The sequence below is a fragment of the Larimichthys crocea genome, chromosome XVII (assembly GCF_000972845.2).
Source record: "Larimichthys crocea isolate SSNF chromosome XVII, L_crocea_2.0, whole genome shotgun sequence".
NCBI lineage: Eukaryota > Metazoa > Chordata > Actinopteri > Sciaenidae > Larimichthys > Larimichthys crocea.
Window position 1 is genome coordinate 2,867,250 of NC_040027.1, and position 27,107 is coordinate 2,894,356.

General features: G+C 40.4%; 1 protein-coding gene across 4 annotated transcripts in view; it reads right to left on the minus strand.

Moving 5' to 3' along the window:
* Positions 1–27,107, minus strand: part of ddah1 (dimethylarginine dimethylaminohydrolase 1) — a 71,476-nt gene that overhangs the window by 14,821 nt on the left and 29,548 nt on the right. For 2 of the 4 annotated variants that reach the window (XM_010730954.3, XM_010730953.3), the window contains exons 2-3: positions 1,962–2,061; positions 106–179 (exon numbers count right to left, since the gene is read on the minus strand). In XM_010730954.3, coding sequence (XP_010729256.1) covers positions 106–179; positions 1,962–2,052 — 165 coding nt within the window. In that variant the 5' untranslated portion in view covers positions 2,053–2,061. Of the gene's footprint in view, positions 1–105; positions 180–1,961; positions 2,062–2,148; positions 2,170–10,448; positions 10,516–27,107 lie in introns of those variants that run through there. The other 2 variants (XM_010730955.3, XM_010730956.3) reach the window with 2 other exon arrangements.

Sequence of the window (27,107 nt, forward strand, 5' to 3'; positions counted from 1 at the left end):
TAGGACTTGTGTATATATATTATGTAATAGGTCTCAAAAATGATATAAGTAAAAGTTACTTCACATTTATGGCCTCTTTTTCCACCGCCACATTTAAAAACTCACCTTAAAGGCATCTGCTAGGATCTCTGCTCCTCTCTGATTGGTCCGTTTGGAAAGGCCCACAAAGAACTCTCGACCTAAACAATGAATCAGATGTCAGTGAATTAATTATTATTATTAATTATGCAGTACAATAACAAAATTAGTCATTCATGTCAGGGCACTTGTATGCAGCAACTCACCTCAACAGAGACATACACAAATAAATATGTACTATAACTATACATACCTAAACCTATGTAAAAAAAGATACACAGGGTAAAGAGACTGTACAAAAGTATTAAAAATTATCTATGAGGAAGTGGGATGGCAGACAAGGCAAGGAATATCAGTATAATGTATAATATCTGCAGAACAAACATATGTATGACATCTATAAACTTCTAAAATCTGCAATGGCCTACAATGACAAAATCTAAAAAACCTTGAACACCAGCTACACAGTAAGCCTGTGGAGCTACAGCAGCTGAACACTGCACTCACCGCAGTGTGTACTTTATGCATGCCTGTGAGAAAAGGCCAACTGTGGTCAGTATGGTGGGGTACAAACAGACAGAGCTCTGAATGCCTGGCAAGGCTGCAGCAGCACACTGAGCTCAGGGATGGGCTCCTAATGTAGCTGCTGAGCCTTTACAAAATGAGCCGTTAGCCAGGGCCCTGCCAACAGGAAATGTTTCTAGCCCTGCCATGTGAAACCGATTTCAGCTGGAAGGAACGAGAGCACAAAGCCAGTGTCTAGAAACCTAATTAAGTGTACTATGCTTTTTCCTAGTGGCCTGCGCAGTGTATAGACACTGACCCACATTTTAATTCACCACGCGAGTGCAATAGAATGTACAGAAGATCTAATATAGACCACCATGCTCCTGACTCTCTGTCCTCATCAATTCTTTACCTAATTTCAGAGGAATAAGACACGCATGGTGAGAGTCACTCTTTAACTATGCTGTAGGGTAGAACATTTTTGCCACAGATTATTTTCAAGGGAAATTCTGTTTAGCACGTCGAGGCACTGGATCAACAAGGTCACACAGAGGAATGTTTCTGCGGAAGATCCTGAAACACAGAAGTATACTTAGACACTTCTCTTCTTCTCACAAAAATCTATGAAGTTAGATTGCAGAGGCTCATGTCTGCTACATCCTCCTTTTTGTACTTCGTGAACAAGTACATACACAGTTCTTATATGATGTGTATCATGTAAGAAATAATACATCATGTTTTGCAAGCCAATCAGAAACACAATACGTGCAATATTTTTTGCAATGGTTGGGAATTTCTGTGTTTCTTTATGACTTCAAACATTGAAGCAAGATAGAAAAACATGGACTCCACCTATAAATGTTTGTTAAGCTCTTCATGATATTTATTGTAGAGCCAAAAGTTTATTTATCTGTGTGCTGGATGACGTAAAAACATGCAATCCTGGACATTAACTAAAAGCACAGAAGCTAGTAAAGTAATGTATTTTTTCCTATTTATCGTGTGGGAAGCAATGTTCATTTAGAATCATATTCTGAACTGGTCTTTGAGAAAACGCCCTTAGTTCCACTTACAGGACAAACATTACAGTTCGCAGTTAAGTCCAAACAACACCTCAATCTCCAGTGTGGTGGTTCATATTGAGGGGTGTTATGAATATTAAAGTTTGTCATGGGCAGCATTCTTGTTGAATGCTAAATGAAGGTTCTCTTTTGCTGTAAAATATCACATCAATTCCACAGGACTAAAGTTTACATTTGCACCCAGTACAAACTGACACAGATGAGTTTCATATGTGCATCACTGCTTGATTCATATAATAATGTAGAAGTTTTAGGTGTTCAACAAACTACAGTGATTGAGGGGAAGTAGTTTACCTGTAAAAAGCACATCTCCTCCATCCAGTGTGGCGTTCTCATCAGTCATTTCCACAATGTTCAGATTCAGATCCTTCAGCGCTCCTTTCATGACCTCTGCCTGGAACAAACACAAGGACACAAACTTAAAGGAAATACACTTAAATTAGATTACATTTATTAAACAAAACTGAACTCTATGACGTACAGTAAGCCACACCAGCAAATGCGCCACACCATCAGCATTTCCTATCTTCAGGAATATTACGAAATGGTCCAGTTCTAATCAGACATCTGTAAACAAGATGATGAAAATCAGTTTGAGGATTTTCACTGGATTTCTGTAAGGCACGGTAATACAAAGCACCCAGATTCCTAAGATTGAGAGCAATGAAACAAAACCTTTACTCTCCAACAGGTTGCGATGACATCATCCTAATGAGCCATGAAATGATGTCATTTTAGAGGAAGTATGTTAAAACTTTTACAAGACAGTGGCTGCATAAAATAGGTACGCTGAAGAACCAACACAAACTCTAAAAAAGCCTCTTCCTGTCCTCATGTTCTGGGTCATCTGCCTTTATATATTTATAGGAAGGAAGTAAAAGGATGGTTGCCACTCGAATGACAGAGTATGCTATGAAACACATTCCCTGGATGGAAATCTAGATTTCACCTTCACGTCCTCTCTGCTGAACTGGAAACCTGAGGAAAGAGCAGGTCTTTTTTTGGCTGAACATTGGCTGGTCTACTCTCCTGTCTGACCGCCCAGTGTGATTTTACTGTCCTGTTTTTGGGGTTCCTGCGGGAGTAGTTTCCAAGGCCAGTCATGTTAGCAAGAGCATCAGTGTTTCCACAGGCCCTATCTCACTATGACCTCAGTCTGCTCACTGTGCTTTTTGGCCAAAACAATGCCTCTGCTTCTCCTCATTTGTGGAGGGCAGAACTATGAGGTCATCCAGGTAGAGTGCCATGTATTTAAGATAACACAATGAAGGACTATACACAGTGGTATTATAAACTCAGCAGCCAGTTAATTACAACCACGATTCCAATAAAGTCAACCTATACTCAATTGAATACAGTGCAACGACCAGATTATTTAGTGTTCAAACTGATAAACTTGTTTTTTTGAAAACATCATCCTTAATTTGGTTCCTGCAACATGTTTCAGAAATGTTGGGACAAGCAACGAAACACTGGGAAAGCTGTGTAATGCTAAAAAAAACACCGGTCTGGAAACAGGTTCATTGGTAACAACTGGTAATATCATGATTGATTGATGAAAGGGGCATTCCCGAAAAGGCTCTGCTGTTCACAACTAAAGTTTCCATTTAAACATAATAGTCCAACAGTATAAGAACAACATTTATCAACGCATAATTTTTTTTATAGATTTTATAGATTTCATCATCTACAATCCACATTAAAAGATTCAGAGAAACTGTACAAATCTCTGCAAAAATCTCTGGGCAAGTTTGAAACATTGAAAGGCCATGACCTTTGACCCCTGAGGGGCAATACCAACCTGATTGTATAAAACACATCACTACATGGGCTGTGGAACACTTCAGAAAACTGCTGTCAGTAAACACAGGGTATCACCGCCTTAATTTTGTCCACCCGATTCATAACAATGAGGGTAGGCTAAATAACACCTCTCAGTAAACTGCAATACACTTCAAAAGCACCACAAACTGCATTCTTCAAAATGATCATGAAGTTAAATCGACACCTTTAAAACAGTTTGAATGAAAACGTAAAATCATAATCTGTATGAAGGTTAGAACTGTTGTATTAGACTGCTAAGTTTTAGCTAGGTGTACCTAATTAACTGGCAAAAAGTGTGTAGTGTTATAACAACATGCTGCTATGTATTACTGCTTACAGCTGTGTGCCTGGATGCCTCATTCTTCAAATGGCCTTGTGACCCGATGTTTTCCCCCCATCTCTTCATGTTCCAAAAGTGTGGGACAGTGGAATCCCACAAAATAATCAAACTTTCCTCGACCACGTTTCATCTTCTCTGCAGGCATTCTGCTCATCTTTCTGCTTCAGTTAATCAGGCAGAACACAGCGTCTGTCCAAGTAACTGGGTTCACAAATTTATTGGTGGTTTCATAAAAGCTTTCACAGCAACAGCGTATGGCATATTGAGTATAGGTGACAGTTAATCCCTCTCGTTTCTTGTTCATGCAAAGCAAATGCATCGCCAAGGCACTCTGTTTTTCATTTAGTTAGGTTTGTAGATGTGTTCAAGGGTTGAGTCACATTCTGAGGAAGTAAACAATCCAGATGGTTTCGAGAGAATTTATGCTTTTGATGTTGGCTATGTTGACTTGGTGTCCTATTGCTGTAGTGTCTCATCTCATCCCAGCAAAGCCATTCCTTATGCACAACACTGGTTCATCATTAGTGAGAAAAACCTCAGTCAGTTCAAATATTTCATGTGTTTACAAAGACCTTGCCTGCTTGTCTGTGCCCATCAGCAAAGCCTGATTTCCACAACAAAGCAAGCAGGCACCTAATATTTAGTACCCAGATCATATTGAGTATATAATTAAAAAACACTTTCACAACAAGGCCACACACATTATACACACGCTGTGCTCTGTTTCCACCATCATTATCAGTCACTGCTTTTTTCTTTCTTCTTCTATCTGGAACCTCCACTATCACAGTGGTCGTCTTCCTAGGAATCTGGAGGACTGTAGGAAGCAGCTCTTTACTTCATCTCTCTGGCATTTCCTCTGACATCAGAGGAGGTGATGTGACCCAAAGGGTGTTTAGCCCCCTATATGGCCCCTATACATAGACAACAGTATGATATCTGCTCTCTCTGCTGGGTGCGTATGGTAAAGAACACCAATTAGGTCACCCATGAGTTTGGATGAGTGATTTATGGATAATGAGAAGTGGACAGACATGCTTGTGTTTGAAAAAAACTAGAACAAACTGACAAAAACTCTACAGTACCATGTCACCACATTTTAGGGGGGTTCCTCCAACCAAAAAGTTGGTGCACATTAAGAAGATTGAGTGTGCATTGTGTGATGTAATGGTCTTGTGTATACAGTTTGTGAATGGTAAGACATACACTCGACTACACAAAGATAAAATATGACTTGTGTAATTCATCACTTATGAGTAAAATAAAAAACTAAGTTATTGCCCAAAATCGGCAAGAAAAACTAGAATGATGACACAACTACAATGTTCAGTCAAATCAATTTGTGGAGCCAAGTGACAGTATCATCAAGTTTCCTCCAAGTTTCCGATGACGTAAAACTTTCATTTTACATCAGCACGATGTATTGGTCTTTTAAAAGGTAAATAGACTGTACTAATATAGCGCCTTTCTAGTCTTCCGACCACTCAAGCGCTCTACACTACATATCTCATTCACCCCATTCACACACTGATGGCATTGGCTACCATGCAAGGTGCCAACTGCTCATCAGTTTGTGGATCTAACCATTCATACACATACCGATGGCACAGCCTTCGGGAGCAATTTGGGGTTCAGTGTCTGGCCCAAGGACACTTCGACATGCAGAGCCGGGGATCGAACCGCCGATCATCTGATTAGTGGACGACCCGCTCTGCCTGTGAGCCACAGCCGCCAGTGTGCAGGATTTTGTGGCATCTAGTAGTGACGTTGCACACTGCAACCTACTAAATTACCCCTTGCCTTACCCTCCCAAATGCCACAAACTCAGCTGTGTCCTTGCACCATACTACCAAGTATAAGCTCACTCTATCTATAAATTTCAGATTTGGCTAAGTTTTGCAGCAGTTACTAAAAATCAGCTTCACTTAGCAGCAGCCTAGGTTAGCATTGGCCCTGTGCCAACATCAGAAATTTGACAAGTAAGTTTTGGATGTGCTTGACTAAAGGCTTTGAGTCAAATTCATTAATTTTATGAGAGAAATCAGCAAAAAAAAAGGTTAGATCTAGAGGGGACTGGTTTATCTTCAACATTCTGAATTCCAAGGTATGCGTTCAAAGTCCATTAGGGATTTGAAGCGTGACTCGGGTCTTGCCGTGGTTAAAAAGAAACACTACATATTGCAGAATCTTATCCTAAATGATGCCTCATGGGTTTGAGATGTTTTTCTTTTACACAAATCTATTCAGCTACAACATTTCAATAGGCTACAGATCTCGAGGAAAGCAATTCTGTGTTAGAATAATTCTCAGCTGTCACCGTAAGCCAAGAAAACCCTCCTGACACCTTCACACCTGCATTCTTCATGATGTTTATGGCACGCTTTGACGCTAGCATCGGCATGTTGTTGCAGAAACAGGCAATCAGTGAAGCAGATAACCTAAATACTTATGCTTTGTTGGCAGTTTTCCTGCTTTCACGACCACTTCAATGTTTGATGAGGTTTTTGTTCTGATGTAACCTTGATATCTCAAGCTGTTATTTTCACAAGACTACAGCTGACTGGATGGATAACACCATTGTCAAAAATCTATGTGCAGCATAGGCAAGTCTCAGGTGAATGAAATGGTATTTCGGGATTATAGAAGCTAGCATGTTTGGAATCAGTGAATATGGCAGACAAAGTCGCTTAGATCACATATCTTGCTTAATGTAACACTACATCAAACAGTAACTGCACCCCAGAGATACATTGATAATTAGAGCAGATTACACTTTAAGTTAATGTTCTGCAGTTTCCTCATGTGACTCACATTGCATTCACAGAGAAGTAAATGCATCCACTGGCTTTCAGGTCCACCAATTAATTTTACTGGTTTGTGGTAGTTATAGTGCATATTATATATACTGTTAAGCTTAAGGTATCGGTTATCATCAGCAGTAAAATTGTTGGGTCAATACTTACGATTCACAGTCTTGCCAAAAATTAGTAAAAACTAATACCTAAAGGGTTCCCCTTTTTAAGATTTTGTGCTAAGCTAAGCTAATCACTGCTGGTTGCAGATTGATGTTTGCAATAGAAACATAAGGGTGGCATTGATATTTCATCTAACTCCAGGTAAGAAACTGAATAAGCAAACCAAACCGGAGCCCTTTCTTTGATGAATTACTCTATCTTTAGTAGCTGTCTGGCCCTTTCTCTGTTCTCCTTGTACTTCTTGTCCTTCTTTCTTTCTTTGTCTCTCACATTCCCTCTATTCTCTTTAGACCCTCGTGGCAGGGTCAAGAATGCTCCTACAGTGGCTTCTCATGCAGAGTGGCCTATTATCTCTCACTGTGAGGGACATCCAATACCCCACCCGGCCTAGGTGCCAACTCACTTTGCCAGCATCTCCTCTCCCTCCCACCCTCTTATGCTCTCTTCTCTCCTCTCCTCTCTCCTCTTCGCCCTCCCGAGTGCTTGGCCAGGCGACATGCTGTTAGCCAGCACCCTGCTTTGAATGAAAAAGGCCTTTTAAAATTCATTAGGGGCTGAAGGCTCTGAGATCCACTCGGTCTGCCTGCCACATTCCTGCCGTTCCAGCACAGGACAGGGGAGACGGAGCAGAGAGAACAGCCTTTTATTTGGGGCTTTTTATGGACCCCTTATCCCTTCTCTCGCCCCTGGTACCCGTGGATATCGCATTCTGCTAAAAAGGACCATCAGTCTGATAGAGCACAGTGCATTTGGAAAGGGAATAGAGTACACAACAATAGCATTCCTGAAGGTCATCTTAGCCTCCCTACACCAGGCAACAGAGTCCCACGCTCCGACATAATGGGGATACAGCATTCTTCTACGCCTCACACGCAAGGAGGTCAACCTCTTTAAATGATAGTTATCAGACGCAACTTGTGAATTTGTAAAGTACATAAAATTAGTGGCACTCTGTTCCAGACAGAAGAGGATTGACTGATTTTGTCATGAATCATTGTGACAAAATCCCCTATTTCTAACCTTGAATGAATTTGACTAGTCTAAAATAAAACAATATATGGCAATACATATAAAACATGGGTTTATTTGTCATTTGGGTGAAGGAGAACAAGCTGCAAAAATTACACTGATACATTATTACCTATTAACATTATGTTGATATGGTGAACATAACAGAGGTATAAAGCAATCATGAAATTATTAAAATCAAAGTGACAGTCAGAGCAAGAGATGAAAAGATTTGACATGGTAAACAGAGCTCAAAGAGATGCTGATGCATCTCAGCCCTTCAACGCTTCTTTTAGAATCTGCAAGGACTCAAAAACACAATAAACAACTGGTCAAATGTTTCAATGCACTGATTCAAAGAAAAAAGGTAACTTGTTTGTATTGACATGTGGGCACAAGTGAGTCTTGTGCGTCACAGCTAAGCTTGAGCTGAACATCCGGGACACAGATAATGATCGTTACAGATAGTGGAGGCCTAATGCTGAAGGAACTTCAAAGACCAGTGGAATACAGATATACAACAATAATGACTGCATTTCAGGGTAATCGACCAGGTGGAATTTAAAAAAAATGCACAAATCTCATCAGCTATTCAGCAACTAGGTGGATAAGGCTATCTGAGCCTTTCAGGTATTAAAGCTGTGACATTGCAGAGGAAATTGAGAGATGATTCCCTTTGTTTGCTGAGAGGAATGAGTGAGATTAAATAGCTCAATTATAGATGTGTCAAAAGTTTGTCACGGGCAGCAGTTTCACCGAATGCTTCTACAGAAAGAGCGCCTGAAGGCTTGAATAAATGGCAGCCATGAGGGAGAAAATCTACAGAAGCTGTAATGGGGGTCTGACAGGGCTATTGTTACATTCATACACTCCACTGTGCATACATGCACACACACACACACACACACACACACACACACACACACACACACACAAAACACAAAGATGCACACAGAAAATATAGTGTGACGGTCTGTTATCGGAAATCAGTATTTAATGATTATTTTTTCAGTCTTTCTCACAGGAACACAAAGGGAACATAAAGCACTCATACATGAGTCACACAGGTAGGTGCATACATGGAAAAAAGGCCTAAAGTGATGACGTTATGGTGGTCAAAGCTACATTCCTAAAGCGAAGTAACTGCAAGGGTTAGTGCTGTCACAGCCTGTAACGAAAGTATGAAATGACAACAACTCATTTAGTAGCAGCCAAGAGAAAACAAACCCTCCATGGCCTGTCCTTGCGTTATCCAAACAAATCCTTAGTGTATGTTGGAACATACCTGTGGTTAACCAAGCCATGACAACCCCCCTCTTTCTCTTTTGCAATCCTCCCTATCAGCTTTAGGATTACATAAATGTTGAGAAGTAGGTCAATGTGAAGCCGTGCACATTTAACAGTAGCAGATCTGGAGACCCTCGCACCACATAGACCACAAGGATCTGGCAGTCTTCCTCTGTAATAGAGCTGTTTCAGCCAAACCTATTGCACTCTCAGACTGCTTTCACTTGGGGCTCCCAGGATATCAGGGCTGCAAGGAGGAAAATGCCACACTATAGTCCTGCTTGGACACATTTACAGCCGTCTGAATGGTGGGAGATAGCAGCAAGGCCAGGATTAAACAAACCATTTGAAAAGAGAGTGAAGAACAAAGCAAAGTGAAAGTGCAGGGCATTATGCCTCAGATTGTTAAATGGGGTGGCTTCAGCTTTGTAAAAGCATATGGTGTGTGTGTGTGTGTGTGTGTGTGTGCGTGTGCGTAAAAGGTAATTGCATTCTGGAGAGCTGTGAAAGGCTGTTGTATCCTCACAAAAGTGTGAATGACTGGCTGTGTAAAGACTCATTAAACAGAAATCAAGCCTTCTTCATAATTGAGTTTCAATTAATGCTCCAGTGCCTGTTCATTACCCACTCTTTTTATTATTTTGAGATAGAAAACCAAAATTGAAAGAGAATATCAAAATTACATCAAGGGTCTCAATTTGTAGGCTGATCATATAAAAGACTACCAAGGGAACGGAAGTGGTATTTTTAATTTTTGTGGAAAAGTTTAATTAAGGGATAGAACAATCCTCCAGTCTCCATGAGACTGAAGCCCAAAGGACCCAAGTCAAATTAATTGTAAAGCTAAGATGATCATAAAGCCTCTTACACATCTTTAGAGATTTCCGGTGTGTTATTAAGAAATAACTACAAAGGTTCTTAGAAATGATTACAGATTAAGGACTAGCTCTGTTGAATAAGACTTGTAGTATTACTCTGAGATAACACTCTTAACCTCTGACATCAGCCATTATCAGCAATGAGGCCCTTTCTAACCACAAAAAAATAAAAAACATCTGGAATTAAGACTGTCAAATCCGTAGTAATATGTAGTTAAAGTAGGAGAAAATTGCAAACGGGACAAGTTGTGTAACTTCATCAATAAAGGTGGAGTGACAAACGTAACATCGTGTACTGTAACACCTTGCTGGTCACAGTGCACACTCACATGGAGAGACACCCAACCAGAGCAGAGTACTGCAAAAATAAACAGAAATATAAGTCTGTTTGACAAGTCCAGTCTGTCCCAGAGCAAATAAAGTGCTCGCTCCAATCAGCAGGACTGTAAAGAATGTGTCTGCTGCCTACCTCTCACTGTGATGGCTCCACAAATACAGGAGAGCTGCAGGCTAGGAACTGTTGGAAAGCAGAAGGATGGAGGCTGTTGGTTACGAATGGACGTGAGCCTCCAACGTGGGGAAAAACAGAGGGGGCTTCAGTAAATACATCTCCACTTGGCACGACTCCTCCTGTGTTTATTGGGTTTGACCCCCACAGACTGGACCTCTATACCCAAACAAGAGGGAAAAGCCAATAAACTCACCTACCTCATGGAGAATTCACTCTTCCATAGCAAACTTCCCTATATCTAACATTACTACACTGTAGCTTGATTTACTACACGTTACATTCCAAGAATTCATGCTGATTTGCTGTTTTTTTTTTTATTAGGAAAAAAGTATTTGGCAACCTCAACAAGCACTGCTGCAAGGTAGGCTGGTTGGACGTCAGCAATGGTTGTTTGTACTTGTAAGACAAACAGCTTGCATGCCCTCCAGGTCGCTCTACTCTATACCAAACAAGCAACGCTAATAAAGGGCTTTTATAACTATGATTTTTTTGTGCTGTATGATATTAAGTGGAAAATAAGTCAGATATCCCAAAGATTGGAGGCCTAACATATGCACTGTGAGTGCTACCTCTGACATTTTAAGAAGGGGTATAAAGCTCCTGAACTGTCCTCTGATAAACTTAGATTTACACTTGATGGTTTACCTGATGTTATTATCCAATAAGCAATAAAACACAAATAGCCAAATCAGTAAAACACAGTATTTCAACATTATAGCAAGTACAGAACATTAAGTACTACATTGTCCATGCTGAGAACAACATTCAGAGAACAGAAGCTGTATGGTGAGTGGGAAACCCTACTCGCCATCACCTTTGGCCTAACTGGACTGATACACAGGACCACCCACATGTCTAGTAAAGGGTGGCAAAGCTGGGAGTTCAAGGTGAGCACATTGTGCATGTCAATCATTGCATGTACTACAGTTTAAGTATAAAGTCTGTGTTAGAGCACAAGACCATACAGAACTAAAATACAAATCACATATTTACATCGGCATGTTGCAACCCATGCTATGCCAAACCATTTAAGCCATCTGCTGCTTTTTGTTAATTTTAAACTATATGAAAATCTATCAGTGGAAATTATTTTAATCTTGGTCATGGGCAGCAAAAATATACAGTATACATGGTATCTGGGTTACTGTAGATAATCCACAGACTGTTTTCATAGGGACTACTTTCTACAAAAGAAAACATGTTGAGCAGATTATCCTGAGCAGCGAGGACACAAGCTGCTGCTACATTTTTCAAATTTCACTTTTAATGCTGTGAGCCCCACAAACGAAATTCCATTAATCTCTATTGAATTAGTGTGGTGACAGAAACCACAAATGAGGATGTGTGACCTGGTCAAATAAAACCATAACTATCCTAAGGGCTTGATACTTCAAATAAAGAACACCTCAACAGAAAAACAAAAAATATGTACAGTAATTTGGGTGAAAAAGCCCTTAAAACAGGAGCTAAAACTTGCAAACACAGTGGCATAGTGCTTCATAATGCTGGAAAGAACGAGTGTGCTGCCTGAAATTTCTAGAAGCTGTTGTCGAACAGTTAAATTCGACTGCACTGAAAGACATTCGGAAACAGATGAACTGATGTAAGATGGTAATATGCTTCAGCAGACATCTGCCAGGGAGGTTTTGTGGAAGTACATATGGTTTAGAATTAAAAAAGGGAACCAAAAGTTGAATGGAAAGTGGAATGCCTGACAACTGTCACCAGAAGTCATTTCCCATAACCTGTCAGGCTTTCCGAACCTCTGTGGTTAACCGACTCTTATTACCCTTACAGAATCAAAACTTGGCATCCGTCTCACGTGTACCAAAAGATGATTCAATTGAGATGATTTGAGTAGGAATCCCCATTGTGTTTGTTTTTGTTCCACGGGTTGAGGCCCCTGGAAAGCCAAAGTAAAAATACCCAGAGCTCCCACATATTTAAGCTGTTTCAACATTTGTGAGGCCCAAGGTGTACCACAGAACGGAATGTCCAACCAAACACACTCCGCAAAGATTTGTCTGAATTTATGTGGCTCAGAGCCTGACCTACCATGGCCTTTTCCAGGGGAAGAGAAAGATATGTTTGGCGCCTTGAGTGCAGTGCAAAGCAAGGAATAAGAAGCTACAAGAAGGGTCAAGAAAGAAGGCGGAGAGATTTGGGTGAGTCACGTTAAGTTGAAGGTTTCCCCCTCGCACTTACTCTCCTTCCCTCCCACGCAGGGAGTCCACTTTGTGTATGGCTTACTCAGAGAAAGAGGAACCCCCGGTTAAAAGGTCAGGAAAGTCACACAAGTGAGTAAACAGGGAGACAGAGGCAGAGATTTTTGTCCTCACTGGATATAAGTGTGTTCCCTAAGTGTCTTCCCAAAATTCCCCTCTGCACGTGCTCTGATACAACCAAATTTGGCTGTGTTGTATAACCACAGTATCAGACCACCTTTTGACGCCACGCATACTGTCTGGATTGTAAAAAGAATCTGTTTGTCTTTTCATATCTGCATTCTTTTCATCGTTGAGGTGTTCCAGTGGTTATTCCTCTTTGCTCTGTCCAGAAAACTAAAAACAGCATGGAAACACAGTACGTTCTGCAGTAAGAAAACACCATCATACCACACGGTTACACCCACGATTTCCAAAGAATGCAATGGATGTGTTCCCAAAGGGGAAAAAAGCAGTTTGCCAGGCAAAGTACAGACTAACTGCCCATTATGAGGGATTTCCCAAAACAGCCATGTGAAGTTAGATGTATGGGAGGGGCTGGTATGGAAAAATGAGGAAAAGGACTATGCGTTTTAATCTTGAAAGGGAAAAAAAACAAGATGGGCCAAAAGGTTTCCCATAAATGTTAATGAAGGGCTTTCCCAGAAAGATTTTTTTCCTCCTTTCAGCTTGAAACAAGAGGTCAGGTGCTAATGTTAACCAGCAGGGCTGGATCCAGGGATCTTACTTTAAAGTATAATAGAAGAAAAACATGTGGAATTAACCATACTGGAGGGATTTAGTCGTGAGGTAACAAAGTTTGCATGATGATGTGTTGGAGGAACTGAGCAGGCCACGTGCACAGAGAAGCACACAAATCTGAGAAAAGCCAAGATGAATGAATCATTTTTCAGTTTTAGAAATCATTTGCAGACAAGTAAACCTCTGTAATGTGTCAGGTATGTCTCCAAATAGCTAAAAGCTGTGGTAGCACTGCAGCAGTAAATATGGATTTAAAAGGGTAATATATTGTTTTTTGGTTGTTTATTGCACACTGGATCATACATTCTTTGCACACTTTATGGTCGCTTGTTATTGCTGGTATCTTTATTCTTCAGGGTCTTTGTTGGTTTGCTGACAATTTGGTTTCTGAGCTTCACAGAAGCCTGTCTAAAGATAGCAAAATCTTCTTTCTCATTCAGTACCTGCATCGGAAGTTAATTAGGGAGCATTAAGCAAAGCACAAGTGGAGGCTCACTGTTGTGAAAGCAATTTCTTCTGTCTGGTTTTGAGAGTGAGGTTAAAGGACACAATAGATTACTGTGTTGTCTCCTGCATGTGCTGCAAGCCAAAATCAACAACTCATCTATGTTGTGAGGAACCAGTTAAATAACTTTGGTGGCACAGTGGCACGCCTCAGGCTAGGTATCAGGGACATTTTTTTAAGGCATTTTAAGATGTTGGTTAAACTAAAATGTGTTATACAAGTGTCTAACTCTTTTAAGAAATACCTCAGTGTGGAGGATGCGAGTGTAATGTTACTGAGCCTGCAGTTGGTCTTGTGTGTGTTAGCAGTACCATTATAGCTGTGTACGAAGCAGTGTTGGTTAATAAACTCGTCAAGACTCAAGCCATGTTCCCATGGCTTGCTTGCCAGTTGCAGTTAAGATAAGTTAGTGACAACTTTAGCCCAGATATACTTAAGGTGGACTGACCTTTAAGGTGGACAAGCTATTCTCTTTTTAGTAACAAGCCAGTGCCCCCTCAAGACACTTGGCCACCAGGCCTAACAACTTCTCCTGGCAACAACCTTTCTTCTGAAAAGCTTTTGGTTCTTTTTTTAAATTTTAGCATCGTAGATCTAACACTTCTCTAAAAACAGAACACTTGTAAGTTGATTAGAAACTGAAAATTACTCCCGTACTGTTGGCCAGAGTGAATGCCTCCTCTGTTGACAGTACTGTATCATCAGGAGCAGTCCAGCTGATCCTAAGAAAGACATTCTATACTTCAGTATTTTAGCACTTAACAAGGCTATTGCTCACACCTTTTATGTTCTTTGATAGCATAAGAATACACTAGGTTTTACTTACTTTAAACTTACTTTTACCTAATACCAGGAAAGTCATTTTACTGTGTTATATAACTGAAACGTACAATGTATTTCCCAACTAAGTGTCCTGACAGTGAAAAACAGCAGACACAACTGAACTCATAAAATATTTAATACTTTCAGATTTGCCATTAAGACAAAACCATTTGACAGCTCTACTCAGTCAGTAAAGCAGCAGGCGGTTCCATTGTGACAGTGTATAATGATGTCTGTTTTAGTGGGAGGATTACATGTACCTATTTACCATCCAGACAGTTTTACTATGGTTGATATTCTATACCCTTAATAACATTGCATCACTGAAAAGTTGCTTTAATTCGATTCCATCATTATGCTTTTATGCCAGGATGACCTGTTGGCTGTGTGTCAATCTCCATTGGTCGTGCTCTTTAAGACTTAATACTGATGTCATCCTTGTAGGCTACAGCTACTTGAGGCTGAGACTGCACTTTAACTTGCTGGCTGATTGTTCACTTAACATATCTGTAATGGATTTGTCTAATAATGTATCAAAAGACAACTTGGATGCCATTTGACAGCTTGAAAGGGGTCACTCATAGTCATGAACCTAGAATCGCCACAATCTGCATCACCCCCTGATTTAGCAATCTGGCCTACATCTTTACTGTTTTGATTTACTCTTATAGTGTCGTTTTCAGCCACAGCAGGAAGGTGTTTTTGGAGAAAAAATGGCTGTAGACTTTCTGCTGAACACCAAAATGACAGACAGAACACAAATTTACCAACTAACTGGTGAACATAGTGGAGCATTTGGCAGCTAAAAAACTATACTGCCTTCAGGAGTTGGTAGAGACCAAAGACATAGCCAAAAGGAGAGTGACTATTGGATTTACATTCATGAGATGAAAAGGAATATGAATCCAATAAATCCAAATGAATTATAATGTTGCTGTTGGATGAGTGTGGCTGTAACCTTTTCAGATCAACTTAAAAGTTATTGCAGCCAGTCATGTCCATGTAGCTTGCCTGTCACCATGTCACTCAATCTGCTAACCAGCAAAACAGTGAGCTTATCACCCTCCATTTATCTAACTAACTAGTCTGCAGCCAGTCGCTGGCAGCCTCCCTCTGCTTTCCTGTCAGCGATAACAGGCTGCCAGAAGCCAGGCCCGTCAAGCTATGTCTTTGAAGCTGCACATGTAACCCATGTGTGTGTGTCTTGGAGGGCCACAGCAAATCCGTCTCTTACTTTGCAATGCTGAGGCCTGGACTCACAAGGCCACAGAGCTCGCCCCTTACCCTCAGGCCTCCATGCAAAAACATCGCCACTGCTGCTGAAACGAGACAGACTGTAATGGAAACGGCACACTTTCCAGACACTTGAGGGAATAGCAAGCATCTCCGCCTGAGCCCTGTCAAAAAAACATACAGACTACCAACCCTGCCCCCCCACCCCCCCCACCCTCTCTGCACGTCTGGACAAAGGGTCATCTCGTCTTTCAGGAAATAACTGTGCAGGTTTCATAATGATTAGAACACAGACATTATAGATAATAAACCTTCAAGTCAGAGGAAAAACAGTGTAAAGCCTAACCCATCAGAGAGTCAGTACCTGCTAATTTCTAGTGATGCAAAGTTACAACTTTACTTTCAGACATTCCTTAGACTCATATTTCAGTGTTTTGTGTTGCATACTGATCATTCTATGATTCAACAGATGAATCACAAGCTGGAAGTCTAGACCTCGAAAGGAGACACAGGATAGTTTAAGAATGTGAAAAATATTAATTATGATAATAATCCTTCTACTGAGTGAGGAATTTCCAGCCTCATCTGTGTACCTGCCAGGTATGAGGAGGATACTATTACTTTGCATAGCGGGCATCATGACAGACAAGGCTGTCATTTTCAGATTTCACTCAGTCTTTAGGTGATATCTGTATGCTGCCTGGTATATCTGAGAAAGTAACTAGCAGAATAACTGATAATGGTGGACAGAAGTCAGACACAAAAACTGCATAGAGAATCTGGTCGATTTTAAAATAAAACACCATGTGCAGACTTCTGATCGTAAAAATGTCTAAAAGGGAAACTATTTAACTATGTAGCCTACTTACTTCATGGTAGAAGCACATAAACCACCAAATCTGAGAAAGTTAACAAAAGCGGGCAAAACGCACTGCTTCTGAAACGCTTCTGGTAGGGTATGAAGCCACGTGGAAAACGGACCAAAACAGCATTGTGGCCGGATCCAGGGGTAAGCTGTACAACAAAGAATGGGACTGTTTGTGCACAGAAAAACAATGACCCATGAACTGAGACAGGGGCTGAACTGTAACTTCAATCAAATACTCAGCCTACAAAGGTGTTTTGTGCAGAATTAGTCCAAATGACCTATTTCAGAAAAATAAATCTGAATGTTGATGGCCATGTGGCTTTGCTAGAAACTAGTTTACTCAGGGTGCAATTTTACTTTGATCTCAAAGTAATCCAATCTACAACTCTGGGGTTAAATTAGGACATTCCCACCACTTAATTCAGGTCTGACAAAGTGCCGTTTTGAATCCTGCTTTTTGTGCCAGGATAATGTCATCATCTTACGGTGTCCACGTCAGATTTAAAACAACAATGTAAATGAAGCAGTGTTGAAGTGAAGTCCTGGCATCTGCTATAGGTGGATCAAAGATTAGAAAAGAAGCTATAAGGTGAAGAAGCGTGTCACTCCCTCCCCCCTCCTTCATTTCACCGTTAGAGAAGTGGATCACATTTCGACCTCCCCTCTCAAACAGCCTCCTTCCATCTGATAACATATAGACCTGTTCAGAAGCTCTTAAACTTTGCCATTCTTGACATTCTCTGGATTCTGGATAGTGTGACCTCATTGGGTGAGCGAAGATGGTAGGAAAATAGCCCCCGGTCGAGCCTTTGCTTCAACATGGAAAGTTAAGCTAACAAAGAATGCATGACTATGTGCAAACTTGACTGTGGCTGAACTTGTGAGTGAAAACAACATGTTTTCCTATGTGAGCTTCACTTCACTCCAATGTGCAGATTATTCTATAGGTGTAAATGCCAAATATAAGTGTGAGCATCTGCATGGTTCAGTCTCATCTGAGTGAAATGTTTATATGTACTACATGCATGCACACGCACCACTGACACTGCATCTATCTGCACCTTTTAAGAATTGCATCACTTCAACACTTAAAAGCGAACTGTGCCAGCTCAAACTTGATAGCCTTCCAAATGTAAACAATGCCTAACTGCTCAGAGGAATATTAATAAGATTTAAAGAAATGTGAAATGAGTGTATGTGCCCGGCACATGTGAAACATTGTACGCCTTGTGATAAAAGACAAATTTCAGAGAAATCTAATCATAGAAAAATGAAATCAAACACAACTTCTGCAACAGTATAACACTGCATCACTGCCAATCAGACAACCACATCCCTTGCAACTTAGGGATATAAAATATTTCTTTTTTGTGACAAGCAGAGTTGAAGCTTACTATAAAGCTTCGAAATGCCAAGGGAAGCTGCAGGTTCAAGTGATGATTCTCTGCAGGTTCATCACAACTTGTGATCGCTTTCCCGCTGTAATGCTGTTTTCAAACATACATTTACACTAGTACATCAACTGCAGCTGCTCTAAGTCAGCAGGACAACAAGACATTCACAGAATCACAGGACTGACACAATATCAGCAAACAAACTTATTTTATCTGGCAGAGGAGCTTGACTATGTTATTGGATTAATGTTTCAGTTCAAAATTGCTGTTTTAGCTCTGTGTTGTGTCTCTACAAACATTGAGACTCTACGTTTGATAGATGCTTGACTTTTGGTTTGTCTCATGCTGAACAGGCAGAAAAACTTGGCTTGCCCAAAGCTTGTTTACTGGAAACTGTTGCCTCCAGTTTTATATATAAAGGGGTTTATGAGAGCCATGAGACTCAGGTATACAATCTACAGTATGTGTAGGGTAACAAAGCAAAACAATGAGCTAAATACTGCAGAGCTGGACGTTAATTCTGTGGTTTGATATGACATCCAGTAGGTTTACATGGTATCTGAGAATGATTTCATTCATAAATGAGAGGATAGATGGGAAGAAACGGATTGAGATAGGAGGTGCAGGTACAGGTGGATGCAGAGGAGGAACGGATGTGGGAAGGAGAGGGTGAATAGGAGGATGAAGAGGAGAAGGTGGCAGCGGCTGTGCGTTAATGCTTACCACAGTTCTAGTAGAAAGCAATTATATGGCCCTCTGCTTTATGGAATGTTCTTGGAATACAGAGCAAGGCGATCCATTAGGTTTGCTAATCAAGGTGAGTGTGTGTCCCTGTGTGTGTGTTTATGTGAGTTGCATACCTCTCACTGGAGCACATAATTGCTAGCTGGTGATAAAAAAGAGGAGAAGGGGGCATTGTGGGGTAGCTGTGGCGTGAGTCGCCATGTCTATCAGGTATTATTGAATGACTGTAGGTGGACATGATTAACTACCAAGCTGGGACACACACATTGAACAACGCGTACACGTATATGTTAATCAATACTTTATCAAATAAATACCAAAATCTGCAAATGCTTAGAAAAATGGCACATGTATGCAGAAAATGTCATGTCGCCTAAAATGTGCAGCATAAACACATAGACAAACCACAAATTTGGAACGATCGGCACGTCAGGCCAAAAAAAATGGAAAGCTGTTTATACTCATAACCAGGCTCTGAAAACATTCATTTAGTCAGGCTCTGCTGAATCATTTACCAAAACTGAGGTGGAAAAAAATATATAAGCACGGAGTCTGGCTTTTACGTAATGCCAGCAGCCAGTCAGTCAGAACCACAGGATGCATACAGGGAAGCAGAGAAAACAAACACTGAAGGATGTCCTTTCTGCATACTTGATGCTTTTCCCAGCCACAAATACCAAAGTTCGCCCGGGACGCTGCAAAACAGATTCACTCTAGACCGACCTGCGATTTTACCTTATAAGGGTTTGAATACTTTGGGCATTAGGTTGTGTATATATGTGTATACGTGTCTGTCTGTGCGTAGGCGTGCTGCGGGAGCTAGCTTAAGTTTAGGGGAGAATATTTCGCACAGCTGGTTAGTCTTTGTTATCATCTAGAGATGGTGTCTCTGGCAGCATCAGCGGTGGTTTAGGAAAGCTTAAAGCAGATGAAGAGAAAATTCCACGGTTACCACTTGGTCTAACATCGTTCCATTCCAGCGGTTCATGCCAGCAACACACACATGCACACACACACACAAACACAAACACAGAAAACCTCCTGGTGGTAGGTCTGAGCTGGAACATTGTTGGAATTCTAGTAGCCTTGATCCAAACCCTCCCTTCCTCTGCAGGTTTTGAAGATTCTGCACCGTTAAGGCTTAATATATACTGCAGTCTGCTTCACTGCCGCTGGATGAAAACTGTTTAGCACACATCCCAATAACTCACATCACAGGTGATACCTCTCTGATCGTTTCTACCAACACTTTGGTCTTTTTGCAGTCAAGCAGTCAAGTCCTTTTTTGGAAGATTTTATCCAGTTGGCATTTGTTACCAAGAGGAGGTGCAAGTTTGTGGGTTTTGATACAATGCTCAAAGCGCTAATTAAAATTCTTGCGACATCTGTGAATGGCTTTGCAGCCAGGTGATTCAGAATGAACTGTGGTACAAATTAAGCCATTTGGTGGCTCAGAGGATAAGACATACAATGTGATGGCAACATCCCAGCTTCTGTTCCAGCCAGGGACCTTTGTTGCATGTCATATCCTCTCTCTCTCTCTCTCTCTCTTTCTCTCTCTCTCTCTGTCATATCTGCAATGATTCAACATGAACCTATAAGCATGTCAGATCTAATCATAGCAGTTCAGACACAGTTGCATGTCTGAAACAGAATACTGATTAAGACACAGAGACCCTGGAATAAACGTGACACATGAACAAGCCGCCTAAAGCGCGTTCATCATGTCATGAATGAAGGGGCAAGACATGCCCAGCAAAACCCTTACAGGGGCATGGCCATACAGTTCAACTATGAGGTCAAGAGGACACATGTAACAGTTCACAGAGACAGCACATGCTCACACAGCCATGCCTGCATAAAATCAGACAAACATGCACGTGCATATCCTCAACCCGAATCAGACCCTTAACTGTCCAATCAACAGCTGCTGAGCCACACATACGAAAGGGCGCTGACTTCATGCCAACAGTAAGAGTAATACCTCACTTTGGAGTCGCAGTTCAGGGCTGGACATGATGGCAAATAACTTTGTGAGTGCTCAACAAAGGCTGTTCAATTTGGTCCCCGGCTATGTTTAGCCTTGCGATCATTGGTTTAGCATCTCCATGGATGGTGTAAAACACTTGACACATTTTCTGTGCGTTCACACCAGCAATGACACCATGCGACAAAGTGACCCGCATTTCAAGTAACAAAGAGAGGAGCGTCTGGAACCAGAGTAAAATCTGGCACCGAAATCTTAGCAACAGCAAATAAGTCAGTTGAAGGGCAAATGTACTTTTTTTGTCTGTAGTTCCTAACCATCTGTTCTTATCAACTTCAAAATGCTAAATAATTCAAATTGTGCTTGTACCCATGTAGTACACAATATGTTCCCATCTTTAGTATTCATCAGTGCAAGAAGTATCAGCACTTACCACTGTAGCCAAAAGATGTCCAAACATTGGTCTCTGATAACACACCTTACCCAGTTATCAGACGAGGCTTGTTGGTGGTATCATCAATGTGGACAGTGTTCGGAGAGGAACTTGCATTGGCCTGAAAATTCTCCCAAATTTACAACTCTCAGGGACAGAGGTCTGGACTAGTGAAACGATTATAAGAACAAAATGCAGCAAAAGACAGAGACAAAGCTTATGAAAAATGCAAAAAAAATCTTTTGGACACACCGCCCAAAGGTCCCTAGACAGTGAGTGCATGTGATATCTGTCACATTGGAGTAATTTGACATATTCTTGCCCATTGTCTTCATCTTTAATTTATCATTGCTTTGCAGCTAAGCTCAGATGGCTGAAACTGGGATGAGGTTTTACTGGATGAGTTCAGACCGTAGCTTATTTCTGTGACAAATCGCACACTTGCTAGTTCAGTTCCACTCTTTCCATCAGTGTCTCTACGGGCACCAAAACCCCCTGCTTGATGGTTTGAACAGTTGTATAACAATGGATTACAAAATGAAAAAGTGAAACTCAAATGCATGATGTAAACAAACAATTTAACAATTTGTGGACAAAATATTAAATTTAAAAGAACCTCTAAATTGACTGACTGTTGACTGCAAATGAAGGAGAAAGAGATGCAGCAATAAAGTTTCTGGTGTGCCGAAGACCCTGTGGGTGACTTGGGAGGTGTTCTCCATTCACAAAGGACCCTGGATGAACCTTTGTTAATGGGCCGAGCATGACCAGTTCTATCCTTTTGCTATAAGCACTGGAAACCAGGACCAAATGTTCTCATACACCATAAAGGAAAAAGATCTGACGGAGACAATCTGTTCGTACATTATTGCAAAACCTTTCCAAATCCCTTAAACTGTGTTATGATTTCTGGCTCAATCTATTTAAGAGTTTTCCTGAAGAAGCCGGCGGCTCTCATGTTGTTATCACTCAGTGATGTCATGGACCCAATCTGAGAGGATTACACAGATGGTGGGAGAGATGAACAGTGTGTTGGCCGAAGGAAAATGTGGATTCCTCTGACAAACTATGGGAAGAATGACGAGGAATTTGGCTTCACATAATTCTCTTCCTTCTTACGAAGGAGGTTTGGCTCAACATCAAATTGTTCCATTGTAAATGCTCAGTCTTGTGGTTCTATTTCCTCTAACAAAAGTAAACTCCTCCTCAACGCGGCCGAAAACAAACAAAAAGAACAAATCTGAGACAATGGAAGGGGGTGCATGCAAAATGCCATTCTGTCAGAACAATCAAATCAAGGCGCTCTTATGTTCCATTAGTCATTGTCCTTGAATGGGAATCACAATTGAGGTGGAAGAAAGTAGAAGTATCATTATTGTGGATCCACTTCCATTACATATCAACGTCAATGAACAACAGACTGAAAGCACAAAAGAGTTTCCAACTTACAGCTGATGACTAACAAAGTTACAAATATGCCATTGCATGACAAACAACAAAGATTACATCTTCCACTAAGTTGGAAAGCACACATATTCTACATTCCTGATGTTTTATTTCAGTACATTGAGGCCGTCATAGAATAACTGTCAAATAAGTCATTCTATCCTCTTCCTCTGCTAATGCTTTACTCACTATGTCAGGCTCCATAAATGGACAAACAGTTTGTTCTTCCTCTATATTTAGGATTAATCCTTGACATTTGACATACTAGAGAGTTCTTAAGAAAGCTGCACGCTTGCTTGGTCATTAGGATGGGCCACTGATAGATAATATGAAAACCACCTTAACTCAGTTATCCTATTTTTTATTCACAGGGTACACGTCACATATTGTTAGGCCAGTATACTATAAACTACAAAGGCGTTTCATACATTATCAGTTGATTGAAAGACCAAAACTAACGATAAATTGATCTAGCCAAAGCCAGATATAGTTTAACTCCGTGTTTCATAGACTTTCATTGTTGTCCAAAACTATTAAAAACACATGGGTGATATGGGGTGTCAGTTAGCTCAGTTGGTAGAGCATCCGTCCCATGTACAAAGGCTCAGTCCTTGCCACAGCAGCCCTGAGCCTTAAAAGTACAAAGTATATTTATGATCTCAAACATTTACTGTAGGAAACAATCAATTTGGAAAGTCAGAAAGTACTGAGTCTACTGAGTTTTGGTCAACTCATGGGCTTTGTTGACAATATCAAAAATTGTATTGGCAACCTTTTTCTTTAAACAGACTAAATTTTATTCTTCATAAACAATTAAATTTTGAAAAAGAAATATTCTTTCATCTGCTTAAAATGACCTTAAGAGATGATTATTAGAAATCACTATTACACAATCATTATTAGGAAGCACTCATTGCTTTGTGAAAAGCTGCATAATTGGATCCAACTGGATCTAAAGGTCTCTAAAAAGTATTCAATGAAAATATGTGAGATGGAATAATCACTCTTCACATTATTAATACATAAAAATTGTGTCTTCTTCTGACAAGGGATCTAAAGTGGACATCTTAGTCCTCAAGACAAAAAGCCATCCTAAATGATCGAGGAAACAGGTGTCCTCTATCATTCTGAGGCCACAGATACGACACTGAGTCATGATCCATATTGGCACCACAGCCATACATGGTCAATCTGTCCATTTCCGTGTCTACTAGTCATGCTGACTAGTGCTGAGCAGGTGATGGCCGAGAGCTCTGTGAGATTCCTGAAGAGACCTTGATGCCATGCCGCCATGACAAGAACATTCCTGTGAGCCGGACTTGTGACTTTCCATCTGTTTGCAGGTTTATCTGTAAAGCAGTTGGCATGTTGACAAGCATGATGTAACTGTTTAAGTCTAAAGAAAACTCAATATATAGTTGAAGCATAAAACATTGCACAGTCTAAATGTCTCCAACAGGCCTGTATGCCATTTAAATTTAAGTTATATTAGAAACTTTTAATGCCTGACACCATATGACACCAAACAAATCAATCACTGATGAATACTATGGTGTGGTTTGTTTGCAAAAAGGACTTTTACTTCTTTTACTTTCAGTTTGACTTGAAAGAAACATTCTCCTCATAAAAATTTATCACCACACTACTGAAAGTTTAGGTAGGAGATAAGGAGGGGCAGAGAGTTTTGTTCCAAAAGAGTGAACACCGAGGCTTGAAAATGAGTTTAGAAAGACTGAAATCTCAGCATATAATAAAAATAAATGTTTTTCTCTGTTTCAGACTGGGTGCATAACGAATACCTATACTCCTATACTATTTAGCACACCAGAAGAAGATTTAGTATGACATACATTAAATGTATAATGCAGTAGGTCAAAAATACCAGAATGTCCTACTGAATGTAATCACATTTTGCAAAGTTTTCTGACCCACAGTTCTCTGAACAGAGGAATATGTCACACTGATTGAGCTGCAATGACTAATGCAAACGCATTTGTTCATCAACTGTTCATGAAGATTAATAACAAGACATGACATAACAATGAAAATAATGCATGTGTAATTTTACTTATGTGAATGTAATAGTGCATGTTACATAGATTACAAAGTAACAACAGTAGAGCTCTCTGGATTGACCTCTGTCTCTGGTGAACTCGATGAGGTAGCATTAAGTAATGTAGCACCCCTTCTAAATAACTTTTTCTTTATACTCCAAATTGGGATTGATGTATAAACAAGAAGGTTAAAGTTCAAGGTGCAATGATTGAATGTAGTATGTAGTAATTGTATGCATACTGTATCCAACACTATGTACTGAAAGTACAAGGAGAAAGTATGTGATTTGGATGGTGATCAGTCCCTAATAGCTATATTATGGGAACTTCATTCTATGTGACATATCGTGTCGCTTTCCCCACTGTGTGATTATGTAATGTAATTCTAACTTGCAGTATGCACTAAAAGGGTCAAAAGTAATTGAGTTTGAGTTCATAATGTGAAATGGTGCATTTAATTAAAGTTTATGATTGCTGCAGTTTTCCAGTTTTCTATGTGTATGACCTAATGAAATGTCACAAAATTTCACAGATGACATAACACATAACCTTTATGTTAAATCAATAATAAAAGGGATCAATGGAGAGGCAGTGATGGAGGCACAGATTGTTCTGTTCTGTCTGGAGGTGCTGCATAACAGTAACCACCATTAACCATCTGAAAAATAGTCACCTTTCTTTTTTCCAAAAGGTGGACAGTGTCAAACAAAAACAAACAAGTCTTTCAAACTAAAGGTGTCATTTATTTTTTTGTAAACCTTGAATATGATCATATAAAAGCAGACATGCTGTCAGAGGATCGGAATGTGAAATGGAGCACAGTGGGAATGTCTCACAAGCTCTGTGTGTGAGTGTGTGTGTGTGTGTGTGTGTGTGTGTGTGTGTGTGTGTGTGTGTGTATATGTGTATAACTTGTCAGCTCTGGCATGGGACAGGTGTGCTTCTTGGGATAGAACAATCCCTGTTATTGCCTAGCCAGCCTTTTATTACTGCCTTGTACCCAGCCAATCACATCCAAACACTGGTAAACAGGTAGAGGAGAACAACCATCAATCACTCTGTGCACTGAGACCCGACTTGTGCCAATTACACACACACACACAAAAAAAAATGGGACCAGCAACACAAAGAGCAGAGTGTATTTTTGGAGGACAATCCTATTTTTCCAGGCATGTTTCTGTCATTATCATTCCTGGAGTAGCTCATGTTTGAAGTCAGCGGGCCGTAGAACAGCACAGCGCTCGCTCTGCGCAGAGTGGGATGTGCTACAAAGAGATGATGGGGAAAGCAGGTGCTATGATTGGGGCCAAGCTAGTGCCAAAGAGGTAGAAAAAGAGACACAGAGAAATAGAAAGGAGGGGCAGAAACAACGACAGAGAGTATTCTGACCTTATTTCTCTGACTAGACCCCAACTTCATCTGATTAGTTTTCATTTCCACTTCCCATGGCTGTCTGATCAGTCGGTTTAGTCTATCTAGCCCTGGGTCTGCCTGTCCGTCTGTCTGTGGTGCGGTGTTTATGTCTAATCAAGAGCAGTAGTGACAAAAGCAAGGAAGTTGACCGGTTTTCCTGCAGAGAGAGCAACGGCGCCGAAACCTCAGATTTTATATCTTGTGTGTTAAATGAACTTTGATCTTATTTTTCACAGACTAATGAAAGCATGTTGAATCAGATTATATCTGCCTGAGAACTTCAATGGAATAATCTTTAAAGTTCATTAGAGGCTTATTAGAACTTGTTTTTGTAGTTCTGGCCATCATTAATCATCAAAGTTATTGCTGAGATTTGAAACATGGCAACATCAGAGGACTGTCTGACAGAAAAAGGAACAGAAGCAGTCAGACATTAGCGGTAAATAAGCCAACAGTTTAGCCAGATTATCTAAACCACTAACTTCAGAGATGTTGGTAATAATCCTTCATTGCACAAGAAAACTGTGTGCTTGTAACTATGTCACGTACACTAGGTCACTTAGAATCAGAAAGACTGTAAACTGCAATGGATGCTTACAAAAATCAGTTTGGGCCAAAATTATACAGTTCACCTTTGTTTTATTGCTCAAATAAGTTTGGCTGGGAGTTTATTTAAAACCTGTACGAACATCTGACTGATTGTATTTCTTGCCTTGTCAGACTCTCACTCTTGTGGTGAAGGAACATGATGC